Here is a 19,931-nt window from a genome sequence, read left to right as displayed (position 1 = left end):
CAGTGGCAGCCCAGGGGAACTAAAGAAAGCCAAGCATCTAAGCTGACCCTCAGGGAACCCTCATGCTAACGAAATCACATAATCCCCAAATTTTAGAGTACAAGATTCTTACTCTCCACCTGGCACCAGGCAGCTACTTTAGGGATATGGGCTGCTGTCCCCACTTTGCAGCAGAATTAAGGAATTGGACATGGTAGCTGGTTCAAGCAAGCTTACCAAAGTTCAGCAGCCCCTTCCTTCATTGAGCTCTTCCCTGATTGCTGTAAACATCTGAACCAGTTTCAAAGTTCTGGAATAGTTTTTTTCCAGCTTAATGGTTGTTTTTGTAGAGAAACCAACCCCTGAAGCTACCATTTTTTTTTTTAGTGACATCCTTTGCTGCCAATTTTGCTACTTTAAAGTAAATCACAGATTTGGCATTTCATCCTTAAATAGTTTAATTTGCATCTCCAAAAAATAAAGTAACCTTGATAATCCCAGTATCATTATTACCATGGACAACTAAAATAGCCATTATTTCCAAGTGTTCTAGTATAAGTCCATCTTCATATTTACCCCCCCATCACATTTGGATATCATGTTTCTTAAGTCTTTCTTAATCTAGAGTAGTTCCCTCTCCTATCTTTATTTCTCTTATTTGTACTTGGTGGAGAGAGCCAGTCAGTTGGATTGTAAAATATTTTGCACTCTGGATTTGTGTGGTGTTCTCTCATAGGCTCTTTTCCTCTCAACTAGAAGTTTAGTTGATTAAAGTCAGGTTAAAATTAGGTAAGAATATTCCATAGAAGATGCTATATACTATGTATATAGCAGTTTGCTAGTTTTTGTGTTTGAAAAAGGTATTTTTGCAAAAAGAACTTTTGTGGAAAGAAAAAGTTACTTAGAAGGATAAGCCACAAATATGGTTTAATAAAAATGGTTAGCTATAGGGAAGTGGAGTAGATAGAATGAAATGGATAGAGGGAAGGGGATGCAAGTGAACTCAGGTATACTTTCTAATATAGTTTTTGACTTTTGAACCATGTAAATATTTTACATATTCAACAATAATTTTTAAACCAAAATAAACTTTTAAAACTAAAAGTATTATTTATCTAAAGAAACTAAACCAGCTTGGAATAGAAGTTGTGAGAGTGGACACACTTGCCTTCTTCCAAATTACACCAGAAAGCATTCAGTATTTCATCATTAAATATGTTAGCTGTGGGATTTTTATACTTGGTTTTTATCAGGTTGAGGAAGTTTCATTCTGTTTCTAGGTTGCTGAGATTTTTTTTTTATCTTGTGTGAGTGCTCAATTTTTCAAGATGATCACTTGGCCTTTCTCCTTTATTTTATTAATATAGTGAATTACTTTAATTAATTTGAATGTTCAACCCTTCATTTCTGTAATAAACCATATTTAAATGATGTGTTATCATTTTTGTGTATTTCTGCATTTGATTTTCTGAATTTTGTTAAAGAGATACTGGTCTGTATTTTTCTTTCCTTGATTTTAATATCAGGGTAATATTGGCCTTATAAAATGAGATGGGAAATGTCCCTTCTCTATTTTCTAAAAGAATTGTTTAGAGTTAGTATTATCTTTAAATATTTGATGGGATCCAGTGGTCCCTTTTAGATCTAGACTTTTCTTTATGGGAAAGGTTTTAAGTACAAATTCAATTTCGTTAATTGATATATTCAGGTTTTTTGTTTCTTCTTGAGAAAATTCTGATAATTGTTTCTTTTAAAGAATCAACACATTTAGTCAAGTTGATAATATTCCTATACTTTTTTAAGCTTTGTGGAATCTGTAGAAATGGCCTATTTTGATTTTGGTCCTTTTTTCCCCCCCCACTTGATCAGTCTAGCTAGAGGTTTATTAATTTTACCCCCACCCCAATGAACTGGCTTTGGTTTCATTGATTTTTTTTTTCTTATATCGCCATTTTCTTTCTTCACTGTATTCTGCTCCTTATTATTTCCTTCCTTCTACTTTTTTTTTGGTGATTAATTTGCTCTTCTTTTTCTAGCTTCCGGAGGAGAATGCTTAGATCATTAGTTTTTAGACCTTTTTTCGTTTACATGTGGGTTGGTTGGAAGTAAGTTGTTCCGTTTCCAAATATTTGGGTGTTTTCCAGTTCTCTCTGTTACTGATTTCTAAGTTTATCTCATTGTACACATGGAACATATTTTGTGTGTTTTTAGTTCTTTTAACCCATACTTGTTTTACTATGCTGTAAAATCAGCAAATCATCATATGTTATATCTTGGTGAATATTCCATTCACAGTTTAAGAATATGTATTCTGCTAACATTGAGTGTTCTTTAAACATCAGTTGAATCAAGTTATTTGATTCTTTTGTTCAAGTCTTTTATGTCTTTACTGATTTTCTGTCTAGTGCTCTATTGACTACCAAGAGGAGAGTTGCAATCTCCAACTATCATGTGGATTTGTCTGTTTCTCTTTACAGCTGTATCAGTTTTTATATAACGTGTTCTGACACTGTTAATTAGGTACTTGCATTTAAAATTATATGTCATCATGAGGAATCAAGTTTCTTATCATTATAAGTGTATATCATTGTAAGTGTCCTCACTTTATATCTTGTAAGAGTTCTAGTTCTGTAGTCTACACTGTCTGATACTATTATAAAGTCCTCCAGGTTTCATATGCTAATTCTTTGAATGTGTATCTTTTCCCATCCTGTCATTTTTCTAACCTGTGTGTGTATTTAAATTGGGTTTCCTGTAGGTAGCATTTAATTGGGTCTTTTTGTTATATGTACACCCATAAGCTTAAGTAGCAAGCTATCAATGGTATTGACAGGACCATGGACAGAGCACTATTTTGCATTATATAGATCCTCTCCTTTTTCCTCCCATGAATGTTGAAATATAGTTGCCTGACTGGTGGTGATCCATCTCATGGTCCTATTCTTCAGCTCACTTATGTCTGTAGTCCGCAGTGTGTAATAAGAGGCTTTGAATCCATGTACATCTCTTTTATGGAGGTGGGCAGTCAAAGAGTTGCCAGCCATTCCCAGTACTTAATGTCAAAGCATAAGCTCTGCATTATGCTTACGCTTAGACACTGAAACTTCACAAAAAGGAGATAGAAAATCATATTTACATCTCCAAACCCCAAAACTGTAAACATTTAATTTGTAGGAAAAAGAATAAAAAACCAGATCCTAGTAAGTTACTTTTATAAATGTGTAGCTTATGATCTATCATTAATCTCTTATATCAGTCATGTTTTTATGACTTTATAATTATCTAAACATCTTTCATGATTTCATTTAGCAAACACAAAAACTTACATGTAACTTCAACAGTCCTTTTCCTTTAAAACACAGATAAATATAATACTGAAGTATTAGTTGTTTCAACTTGATAAATAGTTGATTTCCTTGTTTAGCTTGTTCACAGCACATATCAACAAAGAGAAGCAATTTGTAGTATTTGTATTGGTCTGTTTGCTTTACTATTTCTCTTGAATTAAAGTTGACTCTGCTTTCCTTTCAGATTTCAAATTTTCCCTTTTCAAAAATGGGAATTGTATTATGTTTCTGCAGTATCCGCATGCTTTCCAGGACAGTGTGTCAAAAGAATCAACTTTCTTCATATAGGCATTCGGGTATTTACTATATAATGTGTAGTGCCTGGTTTTTTTTCTTATACTGACAAGGTACATCTTGAGCTTGGAAATGAAGTATGCATAAATATACAAATTTGAGGTTCACCAGCATTTGGCCACATTGTTCCTTGTTACGTTGAGGTACCTCTATGACTCAGAGTTCATTTGTGTAGTCTTAGTAGATCATATGAGAGAATGAGGTAAGTGAGGTTGTACTGGTCCTTTCAGGAGTCAACTGTTATCTGATTTTAACTCGGGGCAGAGTATGATGCACAGGTTAACCAGGTACTAGCCCAACATCTTTGGCCCTTTTTATACATTTATTAATATAATTCTTATAACAGTTCTGCCTTAAATTTGTTCTGTCGCACATAAAATATTTGGCACTATAATGGGAGAACAATATGTTCTCAATATGGTAATGATTATCATGTACTGCTTCTTCACAGAAGAGGAGATAGAGGCTCATAAAGATTGTTTAGGGGATATAGAAGAGTCAAAAAAGAGGAATAATATAGGTCTATATAGCTTTAAAGTCCATGCTATATCCTTTTTGTTTAAATAGTTTCCATATAGAATGTACGCAAGATGCAAGATGCATAGTCAGGATTTAAATTTCAGAGTTGCCACTTAGTAGTTGAATGACCACAAGCAAGTCATGGTGCTCAGTTTCCAGTTTCCTAATCTGTAAAATGGCGATAATACTTACTGCACTAGAGTTGGGTAGCTGTGAGGGTTACTAGTCCTCAGGCTCTCTTTTTAACCCTAGGCTAGGCATGAGGTTTCCTTAGCTTGCACCCATTTATCTCCATGTGCTTTTAAGCCTTGGAAGTGGTTTGGTCCAGGAAAGATAGATGGGTTGAAATTAGAATTAGAAAGGAACTACTTGTTCTTTCCTCCTTCCTAGGCATAGCCACTATCCAGAATTTTGTGTTAATCATTCCCTTATTTCTCTTTATCAGCTATATATATATATATATATATATATATATGCTTCCTTTTTTTTTTTTTTTTTTTTTTTTTTTTACAAAAAACTGCCTATATTTAGAGCGTACAATTTAGTATCCCAATCTCCCAACTCATTCCCCCTCACCCTCCCTGCTTTCCCCACTTGGTGTCCATATGTTTGTTCTCTACATCTGTGTCTCTATTTCTGCCTTGCAAACAGGTTAATCTGTACTATTTTTCTATAGTCCACATATGTGTGTTAATATACGATATATTTGTTTTTCTCTTTCTGACTTACTTCACCCTGTATGACGGTCTCTAGGTCCATCCATGTCTCTAAAAATGTCCCAGTTTCATTGCTTTTTACAGCTGAGTAATATTCCATTGTATATATTTACCACATCTTTTTTATCCATTCATCTGTTGATGGACATTTAGGTTCCTTCCGTGTCCTGGCTATTGTAAATAGTGCTGCCATGAGCATTGGAGTGCATGTGTCTTTTTGAATTATGGTGTTCTCTGGGTATATGCCCAGTAGTGAGATTGCTGGGTCATATGGTAGTTTTATTTTCAGTTTTTCAAGGAACCTCCATACTGTTCTCCATAGTGGCTGTATCAATTTACATTCCCACCAGCAGTGCAAGAGTGTTCCCTTTTCTCCACACCCTCTCCAGCATTTACTGTTTGTAGATTTTCTGATGATGCCCATTCTAACCAGTGTGAGGTGATACCTCATTGTAGTTTTGATTTGCATTTCTCTAATAATTAGTGATGTTGAGCAGCTTTGCATGTGCCTCTTGGCCATCCATATGTCTTCTTTGGAGAAATGCCTATTTAGGTCTTCTGCCCATTTTTTGATTGGGTTGTTTGTTTTTTTGATATTGAGCTGGATGAACTGTTTATATATTTGGAGATTAATCCTTTGTTGTTTCATTTGTAAATATTTTCTCCCATTCTGAGGACTGTCTTTTCGTCTTGCTTATAGTTTCTTTGCTGTGCAGAAGCTTTGAAGTTTCATTTGGTCCCACTTATTTATTTTTGTTTTTATTTCCATTACTCTAGGAGGTGGGTCAAAAACGATCTTGCTGTTATTTACATCAAAGAGTGTTCTTCTTATGTTTTCCTCTATGAGTTTTATAGTGTCTGGCCTTACATCTAGGCCTTTAATCTATTTGGAGTTGATTTTTGTGTATGGTGTTAGAGAGTGTTCTACTTTCATTCTTTTACATGTAGCTGTCCAGTTTTCTCAGCACCACTTATTGAAGAGGCTGTCTTCTCCATTGTATATCTTTGCCTCCTTTGTCATAGATTAGTTGACCGTAGTTTATCTCTGGGCTTTCTATCCTATTCCGTTCATCTATATTTCTGGTTTTGTGCCAGTACCATATGGTCTTGATCACTGTAGCCTTGTAGTATAGCCTGAAGTCAGGTAGTCTGATTCCTCCAGCTCCATTTTTTCCCCTCAAGATTGCTTTGGCTATTCGGGGTCTTTTGTGTCTCCATACAAATTTTAGGATTTTTTGTTCTAGTTCTGTTAAAAATGCCATTGGTAATTTGAAAGAGATTGCATTGAATCTGTAGATTGCTTTGGGTAGTATAGTCATTTTCACAATGTTGATTCTTCCAATCCAAGAACATGGTATGTCCCTCCATCTGTTTGTGTCTTCTTTGATTTCTTTCATTAGTGTCTTATAGTTTTCTGAGTACAGGTCTTTTACCTCCTTGGTTAGGTTTATTCCTAAGTATTTTATTCTTTTTGTTGCAATGGTGAATGGGATTGTTTCCCTAATTTCTCTTTCTCATCTTTCATTGTTAGTGTATACAAATGCAATAGATTTCTGTGTGTTAATTTTGTATCCTGCAACTTTACCGAATTCATTGATTAGCTCAAGTAGTTTTCTGGTGGCATCTTTAGGATTTTCTATGTATAGTATCATGTCATCTGCAAACAGTGATAGTTTTACTTCTTCTTTTCCAATTTGGATTCCTTTGATTTCTTTTTCTTCTCTGATTGCTGTGGCAAGGACTTCCAAAACTATGTTGAATAGGAGTGGAGAGAGTGGACATCCTTGTCTTGTTCCTGATCTTAGAGGGAATGCTTGCACTTTTTCACCATTGAGAATGATGTTTGCTGTGGGTTTGTCATATATGGCCTTTATTATTTTGAGGTAGGTTCCCTCTGTGGCCACCTTCTGGGTGTTGAATTTTGTCAAAAGTTTTTTCTGCATCTATTGAGATAATCATATGGTTTTTATCCTTCAGTTTGTTAATATGGTGTATCACATTGATTGATTTGCATATATTGAAGAATCCTTGCATTCCAGGAATAAACCCCACTTGATCATGGTGTATGGTCCTTTCAATGTGTTGTTGGGTTCTGTTGGCTAGTATTTTGTTGAGGATTTTTGCATCTAAATTCATCAGTGATATTGGTCTGTAGTTTTCTTTTTTTGTAGTATCTTTGTCTGGTTTTGCTATCAGGGTGATGGTAGCCTCATAAAATGAGTTTGGGAGTGTTCCTTCCTCTACAGTGTTTCGGAAGAGTTTGAGAAGGATGTTGTTAGCTCTTCTCTAAATGTTTGATAAAATTCACCTGTGAATCCATCTGGTCCTGGACTTTTGTTTGTTGGGAGATTTTTAATCACAGTTTCAATGTCATTACTTGTGATTGGTTTGTTCATATTTTCTATTTCTTCTTGATTCAATCTTGGAAGGTTATACCTTTCTAAGCATCTGTCCATTTCATCCAGGTTGTCCATTTTATTGGCATATAGTTGCTTGTTATAATCTCTTATCGTGCTTTTTATTTCTGTGGTGTCCATTGTAACTTCTCCTGTTTCATTTCTAATTTTATTGATTTGAGTCCTCTCCCTCTTTTTCTTGATGAGTCTTGCTAGAGGTTTATTGATTTTATTTATCTTCTCAAAGAACCAGCTTTTAGTTTTATTGATCTTTGCTATTGTTTTCTTTGTCTCTATTTCATTTATTTCTGCTCTGATCTTTATGATTTCTCTGCATCTACTAACTTTGGGTTTTGTTTGCTCTTCTTTCTCTAGTTTCTTTAGGTGTAAGGTTAGATTGTTTATTTGGGATTTTTCTTGTTTCTTGAGGTAGGATTGTATTGCTATAAACTACCCTCTTAGAACTGCTTTTACTGCATCCCATATGTTTTGGATCATTGTGTTTTCATTGTCATTTGTCTCTAGGTATTTTTTTATTTCCTCTTTGATTTCTTCAGTGACCTGTTGGTTATTTAGTAGCATATTGTTTAGCCTCCATGTGTTTGTGTTTTTTACAGTTTTTTTCCTGTAATTGATTTCTAATCTCATAGCATTGTGGTCAGAAAAGATGGTTGATACGATTTCAATTTTCTTGAATTTACCAAGGCTTGATTTATGACCCAAAATGTGATCTATCCTGGAGAATGTTCCATGTGCACTTGAGAAGAATGCGTAATCTGCTGTTTTTGGATGTAATGTCCTATAGATATCTATTAAGTCAGGCTGATGTATTGTGTCATTTAAAGCTTGTGTTTCCTTATTAATTTTTTGTGTAGATGATCTGTCCATTGGTGTAAGTGGGGTGTTAAAGTCCCTCACTATGAATGTGGTACCGTCGATTTCCTCTTTCATAGTTGTTAGCATTTGTCTTATGTATTGAGGTGCTTCTGTATTGGGTACATATATATTTATAATTGTTATCGCTTCTTCTTGGATTGATCCCTCGATCTTTATGTAGTGTCATTTCTTGTCTCTTGTAACATTTTTTAAAGTCTATTTTATCTAATATGAGTATCACTACTCCAGTTTTCTTTTGATTTCCATTTGCATGGAATATCTTTTTCTATCCCCTCACTTTCAGTGTGTATGTGTCCCTAGGTATGAAGTGGGTCTGTTGTAGACAGCATATATATGGGTCTTGTTTTTGTATCCATTCAGCCAGTCTGTGTCTCTTGGTTGGTGCATTTAGTCCATTTACATTCAAGGTAATTATCGATATGTATGTTCCTATTGCCATTTTCTTAATTGTTCCGTTTTTGTAGGTCCTTTTCTTCTCTTATGTTTCCCGCTTAGAGAAGTTCCTTCAGCATTTGTTGTAGGGCTGGTTTGGTGCTGCTGAATTCTCTTAGCTGTTGCTTTGTCTGTAAAGCTTTTGATTTCTCCATCGAATCTGAAAGAGATCCTTGCTGGGTAGAGTATTCTTGATTGTAGGTTCTTCCCTTTCATCACTTCAAATATATTGTGCCACTCCCTTCTGGCTTGCAGAGTTTCTGCTGAGAAATCAGCTGTTAACCTTATGAGAGTTCCCTTGTATGTTATTTGTCATTTTACCCTTGTTGCTTTTAATAACTTTTCTCTGTCTTTCATTTTTGTCAGCTTGACTACTGTATGTCTTGGCGTGTTTCTCCTTGGGTTTATCCTGCCTGGGACTCTCTGTGCTTCCTGGACTTGGGTAGCTATTTCCTTTCCCATGTTAGGAAAGTTTTCAGCTATAATCTCTTCCAATATTTTCTTGGGTCTTTTCTCTCTTCTCCTTCTGGGACCCCTATAAGGCGAATGTTGGCCCATTTAACGTTGTCCCAGAGGTCTCTTAGGCTGTCTTCAGTTCTTTTCATTCTTTTTTCATTATTCTTTTCTGCATTGGTGATTATCACCATTTTTGTCTTCCAGCTCACTTATTTGCCCTTCTGCCTCAGTTAATCTGCTACTGGTTCCTTCTAGTGTATTTTTCATTTCAGTTATTGTGTTGCATACCTCTGTTTGTTTATTCTTTAATTCTTCTAGGTCTTTGGTAAACTTTTCTTGCAACTTTTCAATCTTTGCATCCAGTCTTTTCTCAAAGTCCTCGATCATCTTCACCATCATTATTCTGAATTCTTTTTCTGGAAGAGTGCCTATCTCCTCTTCATTTAGTTGTTTTTCTGGCGCTTTATCTTGTCCCTTCAGCTGGTACGAAGTCTTTTGCCTTTTCATTTTCTCTGTCTTTCTGTGGCTGTGGTTTTGAGTTCCACAAGATGAAATACTTCTGATACTGCTTGATTCTGCTGTCTGCTCTCTTTTGGAGGAAGCTGTCTAGGAGGCTCTTGGGTGCTTCCTGATGGGAGGGACTGATGGTGGGTTGGGCTGGGTGGGTGGAGCTCAGTAAAACTTTAATCTGATCTGGTGGGTGGAGCTCAGGGACACTTTAATCTGCTTGTCTGCCAATGGGTGGGGCTGTGTTCCCACCCTGGTGGTCGTTTGGCCTGATTTGGCCTGAGGCGACCCAGCCCTGGAGCTTACAGGCTCTTAGTGGGGCTAATGGTGGACTCTGGGAGGGCTCATGCCAATGAGCACTTCTCAGAACCCCTGCTGCCAGTGCCCCTATCTCCCTGGTGAGCCACAGCTGCCTGCCACCCCTGCAGGTAACCCTCCAACACCAGCAGGTAGGTCTGGTTCAGTCTCCTTTGGGGTCACTGCTCCTTCCCCCGGGTCCTGGTGAGCACACTTTTTTGTGTGCCCTCCAATAGTGGAGTCTCTGTTTCCCCCAATCCTGTGGAGGTCCTGGTATCAAATCCCGCTGGCTTTCAACGTCTGATTCTCTGGGGATTCCTCCTGCCGTTGCTGGACCGCCAGGTTAGGAAGCCTGACGTGGGGCTCAGAACCCTCAGGACTTCTGCTGTATACCTGTTCTCCAGCTTGTGAATCACCCACCTAGCATTTATGGGATTTGATTTCAACGTGATTGCACCCCTCCTACCATCTCATTGTGGCTTCTCCTTTGTCTGTGGATGTGGGGTGTTTTTTTTTTGGTGAGTTGCAGTGTCTTTCTGTCAGTGATTGTTCAGCAGTTAGTTGTAATTCTGGTGCTCTTGTAAGAGGGAGTGAGCACACATCCTCCTACTCCGCCATCTTGATTGCTCTGTATATATGCTTTCTTATATAGTAGTTTTGAACTTTGATAGAATATAGTATATATTCTTCCAAGACTTTCTTCACTCGACTTATTTTTGAGGATTCAGCCATCTGTAGTTTACATGTATTGATTTTGATGCTGTATAGTGCTCTCTTATTTAAATATACTATAATATTTTTGTTCCACTGTTGATGGACATTTGATTGTTTCTAGTTGTGGACTTTTATGAAAAATTGTGCTATGAACATTGGTGAGCATGTTTCCTGTTGCTGAAGAGTTTTTCCATAGTGAAATTGTGGATCACAGGGTGTGTGCATCACTAAGGGAGTTCATTCACTCATTCATCAAATATTTACTGAGTACTGCTTCGTGCCAGGTACATGTTTAGGTGCTTTGATGTATCAGTGAACTAAACAGACAATTTTACCTGGGATAGCCAGACAATAAACAGTAAATATAAATAAATGAAACAGGAGGATAACTGCCAGAGAGAAAAGAGAGTAGGATTAGGGGAATCTGCTGTACAGGAAGTGGGGGGGGGGGGGCAGTGCAGGCATCATCAAAGGTAACATTTGAAAACAGATTTAAAGGAAGCTGTGCACCATTCAAAAAATTTTCAACCTAATAAATAACAGAAAAACAACCATGGCCATTAAGCACACAGTGATAAATGATTAAAGAAAAAATCTCCACACTTCTCACAGGACTATTTTTTCTTTAATTAATCAGATTTTAATCACTGATTTCTTGAATGATATATGCTGATCTCTACCAGTCTGTATAGAGGAACTTTAAATGTGCTCAAACTTGAATAGAAATTACATTTTCCCATAAACTTTTTATGGGTAACAAAGTATTGTTGAATTAGCATTTATTTGGGTTTAAATTCATTTAGATCACATTCACTACCATACGCAAATTGTATTTTTAATTCATGGACTAATATCCTATCTGCCAAAATGATGCAGTCTATGAACCCATGGCTTTCTAAGACATTTTTGTAAAGTGTGGTAGTACAGAGCCTTCACTCTGGGGTCAGTCAGCCGTAGGTTTAGATCACAGCTCCACTACTGTGTGACCTTGATCAAGTTAATCAGATTCTCTGACCTCCATTTCCTCATTTGTTTGAGGATAAAGCAGTACATACAAGGAGATCACTAAATAAATGTTCTTTTTAGTTTTTTTTCAACTTTTTATTTTGAAATAATAGATTCATGGAAAGTTACAGAGAGATCCTTTGTACCCAGTTTTTTCTAATGACTACTACTTATATAACTACAGTGCAATATCAAAACCAGGATATTAACATTGTTACAATAGTGAGTATAGTTTTTTTTTTTAAATAGGTTTGTGTTGGTTGATTGATTGGCTGCATTGGGTCTTCCTTGCTGTATGTGGGCTTTTCTCTCTAGTTGTGGCAAGCAGGGACTACTCTTTGTTGTGGTGTGCAGGTGTGCGGGCTTCTCACTGTAGTGGCTTCTCTTGCTGCAGAGCACAGGCTCAAGGTGCACGGGCTCAATAGTTGTGGCTCACAGGCTCTAGAGTGCAGGCTCAGCAGTTGTGGCACATGGACTTAGTTGCTCCGTGACATGTGGGATCTTCCTGGACCAGGAATCGAACCCATGTCCCTTGAATTGGCAGGCAGATTCTTAACCTCTGCACCAGCAGGGAAGTCCTGTGAGTATAGTTCTAATGCAACTTTATCACATGTGTAGATTCACATGTGTAACATCACAGTCAAGATGCAGAACTATTCCATCACCAAAGCTCTCCCTCTTGTTACCTCTTTATAGTTACACCTACCCCCTTCCCCCACACCCTATTGTCCCTAATTTCAAGCAAAGCACTAATCTGTTTCCCATCTCTGTAATTTTGTCTTTCTGAGAATGTTATATAAGTGGATCATCCAAAAGACCTTTGGAAATTGGCTTTTTAAAAAACTCATATTAATGTCCTAAAGATTCATCCAGTTTGCTGCATATATCAATAATTAGTTCCCTTTGATTGCTGTTATCCCATGGTATGGATGTATCACAGTTTATTTAACCATTAACTTATTTAAGGAGATTTGGTTTGTTTCAAGTTTGAGGCTAATATGAATAACACTGAATTAAGATATTTGGGCTCAGATTTTTCTGTGAACCTAAGTTTATTTCTGCCAGGAGTGAGATTGCTGATTCATATGATAAATGTTATGTTTAGTTTTTTTTTAAAGAAACTGCCAGACTTTTCCAGAGTGGCTCTATGCTTTTACATTCCTACTAGGAATGTATAGGAGATCTAATATCTCCACATTTTTGCCAGCATTTTGTATATTCATTACTTTTAATTTTAGCTTTTAATTGCTTTGTGCTGGATATCCCATCATGATCTTAATTTGCATTTATTTACCTGATGGCTAGTGATGTGTGGAACATCTTACCATGTGCTTATTTGCCGCATGCATATCCTTATTGGTGAAATGTCTCTTCATATCTTTTGCCTGTTTTCTAATTGGGTTGTTTTGTTTTTTTGAGTTTTGAGAGTTCTTTATATATTGTAGTTATGAATCCTTTGTCAAATCTGTGGTTTGCAAACAAGCTACCTGTGTGTAGCTTTTTTTTTTTTTCATCTTCTTTATAGGTCTTTTGCAGGACAAAAGTCTTAAATTTTGATGAAATCAAGTTCTTTGATATTTTTCTTTTATGGATTGTGTTTTTGATATGTCTAAAACCTTCAAGTCCTACATCCTTCAGGTTTTCTCCTGTTTTCTTCCAAAGATTTTATAGTTTTATGTTTTATATTTAAATCTGATCCATGTTGAGTTAATTTTTATATAAAATGTGAAGGTTAGGTTGAAGTCCAATTTTTGCCTGTGATACCCAGTTGTTTTAGCAATTTGTTAAGTCTTTCCTTCTTCCGCTGAATTGTTTTCACACTTTTGTCAAAAATCAGTTTTGCTCATTTGTGTGGGTGTATTTCTGGGTGCTGTATTCATCTATGCATATATCCTGCTAATACTACCCTGTCTCAGTTACTATCTGTAAGTCTTAAAGTTGGATAGTGATTCTTCTCACTATATTTTTCTTTTTCCAGAACTGCTTTAGCTATTTTAGTTTCTTTCCTTTTCCACATAAATCTTGGAATAATCTTGTCATATTCACAAAAAGATATTGCTAGGATTTTGAAAGGAGTACACTAGCCTATAGATCAATATGGGGAGAATTGACCTCTTTACTGTGATGAGTCTTCCAATCCATGAACATAGTGTATCTCTCATTAGCATTTTGTACTTAATTGGCATAAAGATGCTTTTGCACCTCTGTCAAAAATCAGTTGGCCCTACTTGTGTAGGTCTATTTCAGGTCTCTATTTCATCATCTATGTGTCTGTTCTTTGGTCAATAACAGACACTCCTAATTACTGTTGCTATATGTCTTGAAATTGTATAGAGTGATTCCTCCACTTTATTCTTCTTTCCATTATTTATTCACCTATTATAGTGCATTTGCCTTTTAATGTAAATATTAAAACAATCTCATCTATACCTGCAAAAGAAAACATTGTTGGGATTGTGTTAAGGAATTCTGTTAAACTGGTAGATCACATTGAGGAGAATTGACCTCTTTACATCGATTATCTCTATCCATGAACATTGTCTCTCCATGTATTTAGATCTTTTTTGATTTCTTAATTTTATAGTTTTCAGCATACAAGTACTGTACATGTTTGCTAGTATTTCATTTTGTTTAGAGCCAATTTCCTTATAGTTAAAAGGCTGTTCAAATTATTTCATATTGGTTTGTGCCTTTTGAGGAATTGGTCCATTTCACCTATATTGCCATTTTGCATGAGTAGTGTACTTAATATTTCCCTGTCATCCTTTTACTGTCTGTGTGGTCTATAGTGATACCCCCATTTCTATTCCTTATATTTGGTAAGTTGTGTCTTTTCCTTGTTTTAGTCAGTCTTGCTAGAGGTTTGTTAATTTTAATGACCTTTTCAAATAATGAGGTTTTGTTGAATTGACTTTTCAGTTTTCAATTTCATTGATTTCTGCTCTTATATTTATCTTTTCCTGCCTCCTGTGAGGTGGAGGTTGAAGTCTAAGTTTCCTGTGCTGCATCCCTTGATATCCTGAGGGGGAGGGCCTTCTCCTTACTGGTTGATGGTGTGAGGAAGTTGATGCTCCCACCAGGCCTCTGTTGATACCTCCCTGGCTGGTAAGGGTATGGCTGCCTAATTACTGCTCCCCATGTGTTTTTCATTGACACATCTAAGGAGCGGGAACATAGGGGTGAGGGAGGTTACTGGTAAATAGTGATAAAAGTTCAGACTTTCCACTAGGCCTTCACCATGGAGGCAGAGGGGTACCTCATTACTGTCCTGGAGGTACAAGCTAAAGCTCCTCACATAGTCTCCACTGACACTGCTGGGGGCCTCATTACCACCCAGTGAGGACCAAAGTCCTAGCTCCCCACCAGGCTCTCTGACACAGCCAGCAGGGGATGGTTGGGGCATCTGGTTTGTGCTTGGCCATGGAATAAATCTAGGCTTCCCGCTGTGTCTTTGCTGGTTGGAAAGGAAGCATGTTTTTTTCTGTGGTGTTTAGCTGGAGTAGTTTTCTGCCTTGCCAGGCTGCCCTTTTCCTCGTCCTTTGGATAGAGGGGGCAGGCTTTTGTGGACTTCTCTGTTTACACCTGTTATTGTTTCTGAGATGGTAGCTTCATGAGGACCCACTTTGGCATATATGAGGCTGAAAGGAAATCAAGTGAGCTCACCATTGTTATCCCTTGGGTCCTGAGGTCTCTAGACAGTCTGCCTCCTCTCTACCTTTCTCAGTTTTCTGTAGAATCTCTAGAGTCTTTAGCTGTACTTATCTGGAATAAGGAAAAATGTGTTTACTCCATCTTTCTATTCTGTGAAATGCATTGTCACATTTTTACAGATTTTAATTACTAATTTCTTGTTAGTTCTATGTGTTAGGTATATCTTCTCCCAGTTGGGGCCTTCTCACTTTTCATGGTAGTCTTTTGTCTAACTATAGTTCTTAACTTTAATGAAGTTGAATTCATTTGTCTTTCCCTTATGCTCTAAGGTTACGTAGATATTCTCCTATATTTTCCTCATGAAAGTTTTAAAGTTCTTAATTTATCCTAGCCAAAAGAATTATTTTTTGAATTAAGTAAAGTACGGATCTGATTTTATCCCCCTCCCACTACAGAGAGCTATAGCACCATGAAAAGTTCATCCCCTTCTCCACCAATTTCTAGTGCCACATCTGTCTTGTGTTTCTGGTATGTGTATTCTGTTCCATTTTTGTTTATCCTTTAATAAGTATCACACCATCTTAATTACTAGAGCCTTATATGTTTACTGTGTTATTTGGTAGACATGTTCCCCCAGCTTGTCAAAAGTCTCTTGCAATTCCTATTGGGATTATTATTAAAAACTGCATTGAATCTATAAATATGTTTGTGGAGAATTGAAATCTTTTACCATCAAGAACGTGGTATTTCCATTACCTACTTTTGTTTTTTTTGATGATTCTAAGTATAGCATAACATTTTTCTATGCAACGGCCTTATACCTTTTAAAAAATTTACTCCTAAGTACTTAATATATTTTTGTTGCTATTGTAAAATAGTTTTTTTAATTAGAATTTTTGTTTACTGCTTGTATATTCAAATGAAGTTGACCTTTGGATTACTTTGTATACATTCACTTATCTGGGAACCTTACTGCAGTCTCCTTGGTACAAATTACAGCACCAAGTTTATATTAAATTTTTTAATTTAATTTAAAATTTAGATTAATTCATTCATAATTATTAAGTATTTATTGTTTTACCAAGCACTATGAAAGATCCCCCCAAAGAAACACTATTTGCACTTGTTAAAGGAAGCGGGTTGGTGTTTCTGAATCCCCCATGGAGATTTTAAACAAAAGCATGTCTGTGTTCCATTTTAAGAAATCCTGATTCTGTAGGTCCAGAGAGAACCAGAACTCTTGTTCTTTTAGAAGTCTCCATGTGATTCTACACATCTCTATTTGAAAAACACTGTGAGAGAAGTTGCTAAACAATAAAAAGAATAGCCCAAGGGGATATTTATTTGAGAGGGCATCACATTTAAAATTATGAGCATGTATTCATCATTTATTATACTAGTGTGGGACATACACACACACACACACACAGACACCTACACCCACATGTATACATGCACTTGGGTGCGCGCACACATATAAAATCCATATATGTACATAAAATGAATTGCTTTTTGTTAAGTAACAGCAGGTATGAATTTGAAGAGAGTGGGCATTATAAAAGAACCCATTCACAGTTTGAATGAAAGATGTGTTGGATTAGGACTCGGTATGTTTGTATTAAACTTAGAATATGAGCTCATGAATATAAAGAACAGGATTGGTGGTTGCCTGAGGTGGGGGTGGGGGTGAGTGAAATGGCTGAAAAGGATAAATTTTCAGTTATACGATGAGTAAGTCATGGGGATGTAATGTACAGCATGGTGACTCTGTATTGCATATTTGAAAGTAGCCAGGGAGTTGATCTTAAAAGTTCTCACCACCGGGGCTTCCTAGGTGGTGCAGTGGTTGAGAATCCGCCTGCCAGTGCAGGGGACACGGGTTCAATCCCTGCTCCAGGAAGATCCCACATGCCGCGGAGCAACTAAGCTCGTGTGCCACAACTATTGAGCCTGCGCTTTAGAGCCCGTGAACCACAACTATTGAGCCCATGTGCTGCAACTACTGATGCCCATGCACCTAGAGCCCGTGCAACAAGAGAAGCCACAGCAATGAGGAGCCTGCGCACCACAACGAAGAGTGGTCCCCACTCACCACAACTAAAAAGAAAGCCCGCGCACAGCAAAAAAGACCCAACACAGCCAATAAATAAAATAAATAAATAAATTTATTTAAAAAAAAGTTCTCACCACCAAAAAAAAATTGTAATTGTTTATGGTGACAGATATTAACTGAATTTTTTGTGGTAATCATTTTACAGTATATACAAATATCAAATCATTACATTGTACACCTTGAACTAATTATAATGTAATTATATGTCAATTTAAAAAAAACTTAGAACTCAATTTTGTCTTTCCCAGTTGGAGTCATTCGATGTCCAGTTTGCAGCCAAGAATGTGCAGAGAGACACATCATAGATAATTTTTTTGTGAAGGACACAACTGAGGTTCCCAGCAGTACAGTAGAAAAGTCTAATCAGGTAAGTGTATTAAGTCTTGAATCTTTTGCCTCCTCTTAATGAGGCATGGAGAACCAAAATGCTGGGAACTTGCCATGCATTGGGTTGGTTTGTCTCAAATTTCAAATTACCCCTTCGCCTTGATTGGCTTTCTTTTTCCTCCCTATTAACATATTTGCTGGATAAACTGGGTTGTTAGTCCAGTAGAGTTAGCCTTATTCAGAATTTTGCTGACCTCTTCTTAAGTCATGTAACATGCTTCCCTGTCTCCTGTATTTTGTGAGAACTGGTAATAAAAATGTAGAGGCTAGTTTAGGCTCAAGTCCCATTGGGTGAGAGGACATAAGAATACTTTCATCCATATGGCTGTGTGTATTTCCAGCAGGAAGCTTATGATGTTTGGTTGTCTTTTGTTTCTAATGTTAATGATCACTGCCAAGATTCCATATTTAATCAGGACTTTGAAAAATGGTGACATTTTCATTCTGTCATTCCCCTTTATTTCTCAACTGGAATAGAAAGAGAAAAGCTTCCTTCTTCTATTCTTAGGTAGTTAAATGCTTGATTCTTTCCCTTCAGTTGCTAATTTTTAGCGAAGTGACTTAATTTCTTAGCATTCTTCAGAGGTGACTAATGAGTGGTGTGTGTATGTGTTTGTGTGAATTCATGAATTTTTAACATAAAATGTGTTGTGGTTGTTATGCTTATTGGTGCTCAGTTTGTGTCATCTTGGCAGTGAGGACTCCTGAGTCCTTTTGACACAATCCCAGTAGTTATTGCCATCTCCCTTGCTTTTTATTTTGACAAAATATTGTTCATTTTCTGTTTCACATCTGGAACCAGCAAGAGCTGGTTTTCCTAGGAGCCTTGGTTCCTTTTAGTCTGAAATGGTACTTGGAGAGCACTGTGTGGATGCCAGGGGTGCTCATCACCACTGGGTTGGTCATTTTTCTAGGACCTTGAGAAGAATGATTTAACAAATACTTTTTATTTTAAAAAGAGAGAAAGGGAAAATATATCAAGTATATTGACGTTTTTAAAGTCAAATCTAGAATTGTAGATGTTCACAGGAAACTCAAGCAAATAGGTCTTCCTAAGATGATCAAGTCCCTTTTTCTTCTGGCATTGCAGTCTTCCTCCAGCACCACCTATTGTGAGAATCTAATGTGAAACCAGCTCATTAAGCATAAATGAGGCTTGCAAAATGAGAGTATAGAAGAACAGAGTTAGTACTGAAAGTAGAAGTTATAGAATTGTCTCTGTTAAAACAGAAAAGAAGATAACAATTACTACATGTATGTACGGGAGATATTCAGTCAAATTATCATGCTTTGAAGTTACTTGAAATAAGTAATTCTTCTCTGTATGGTTTAGCCACCCACTTGATAGGCAGGTTCATTTGTTTCACTTTGCTTTTGCTGAGGGTTTTGTTTAGGGCTTTAGTATTTTTTCATTTGAAATTTGTGTTACTACATATAAAACATTCATATATTGGTTCCAAAGTAAAATCCATGAAACAGAGTGTATTCAGAGAACTCAGACTTCTATCTCCATCTCGCCTGCCCCATTACCTTATTTTTTTCTCTGTCTTATAGCTAACCATTTAATTTCTTTTATGGTTCATCCTTAGCTTTTAATTATTTTATAATCTAAGTAATTTTATTTTATTTTTAAGATTTAAGCAAATAAGTCATCCCATCCTATCCTCATTTTTCTTAGATAAGCAGTAGTATGATATGCTTTAAAACTTTGCTTTGTTAATTTTACTTTTTATACTAGAAGTCCTTCCCTAACTTTATGTATAGAAATCTCTTACTTTTTGCTGCATAATGTGGAGATTAAGTTTTAGATGACATCCTTATACAGGTGAGAGTTGAAGCTGAGGGAGTAGATGAGACCAATCCCCAGACCTAACAAAAAACTACAGAATCAGAGGAGAAATAGTAGTGGTGGGGTCCAGAGAGGCAGTCTGGGAGATAAGAGGATCTGGATGTATCAGGGAATCCAAATGATTTCTAGGAAATAAGAGTCAGTGGCATCAAATGATGTTAGAAAGGTGGAAGACAAGAACTGAGAGAAGGCAGGTTTTGGTTTATGGAAATATTATCCAGGTATTTGGAGTTTGGCTAATGTAAATTATTGACTGAGGAGAAATAAATTTTCCCTCTACATTGCAGGGACAGTGATTTTTTTTTTTAAGCATTGGAATATAATTACTTTACACTCTTGTACCAGCTTATGAGGTACACCAAAGTGAATCAG

General features: G+C 36.6%; 1 protein-coding gene across 3 annotated transcripts in view; it reads left to right on the top strand.

Annotated features, from left to right (window-relative positions):
- TRIM24 (tripartite motif containing 24) overlaps positions 1 to 19,931 on the top strand; it is a 101,379-nt gene that overhangs the window by 26,013 nt on the left and 55,435 nt on the right. For all 3 annotated transcript variants that reach the window (XM_057732130.1, XM_057732129.1, XM_057732128.1), the window contains exon 2: positions 17,572 to 17,690. In XM_057732130.1, the coding sequence (XP_057588113.1) occupies positions 17,572 to 17,690 (119 nt within the window). The remainder of the gene's footprint in view (positions 1 to 17,571; positions 17,691 to 19,931) is intronic.

This window comes from Hippopotamus amphibius, chromosome 4 (genome assembly GCF_030028045.1).
Source record: "Hippopotamus amphibius kiboko isolate mHipAmp2 chromosome 4, mHipAmp2.hap2, whole genome shotgun sequence".
Lineage (NCBI taxonomy): Eukaryota > Metazoa > Chordata > Mammalia > Artiodactyla > Hippopotamidae > Hippopotamus > Hippopotamus amphibius.
The sequence above is the reverse complement of the archived record's forward strand: the minus strand, read 5'-3'. Positions and strand labels throughout refer to the sequence as shown.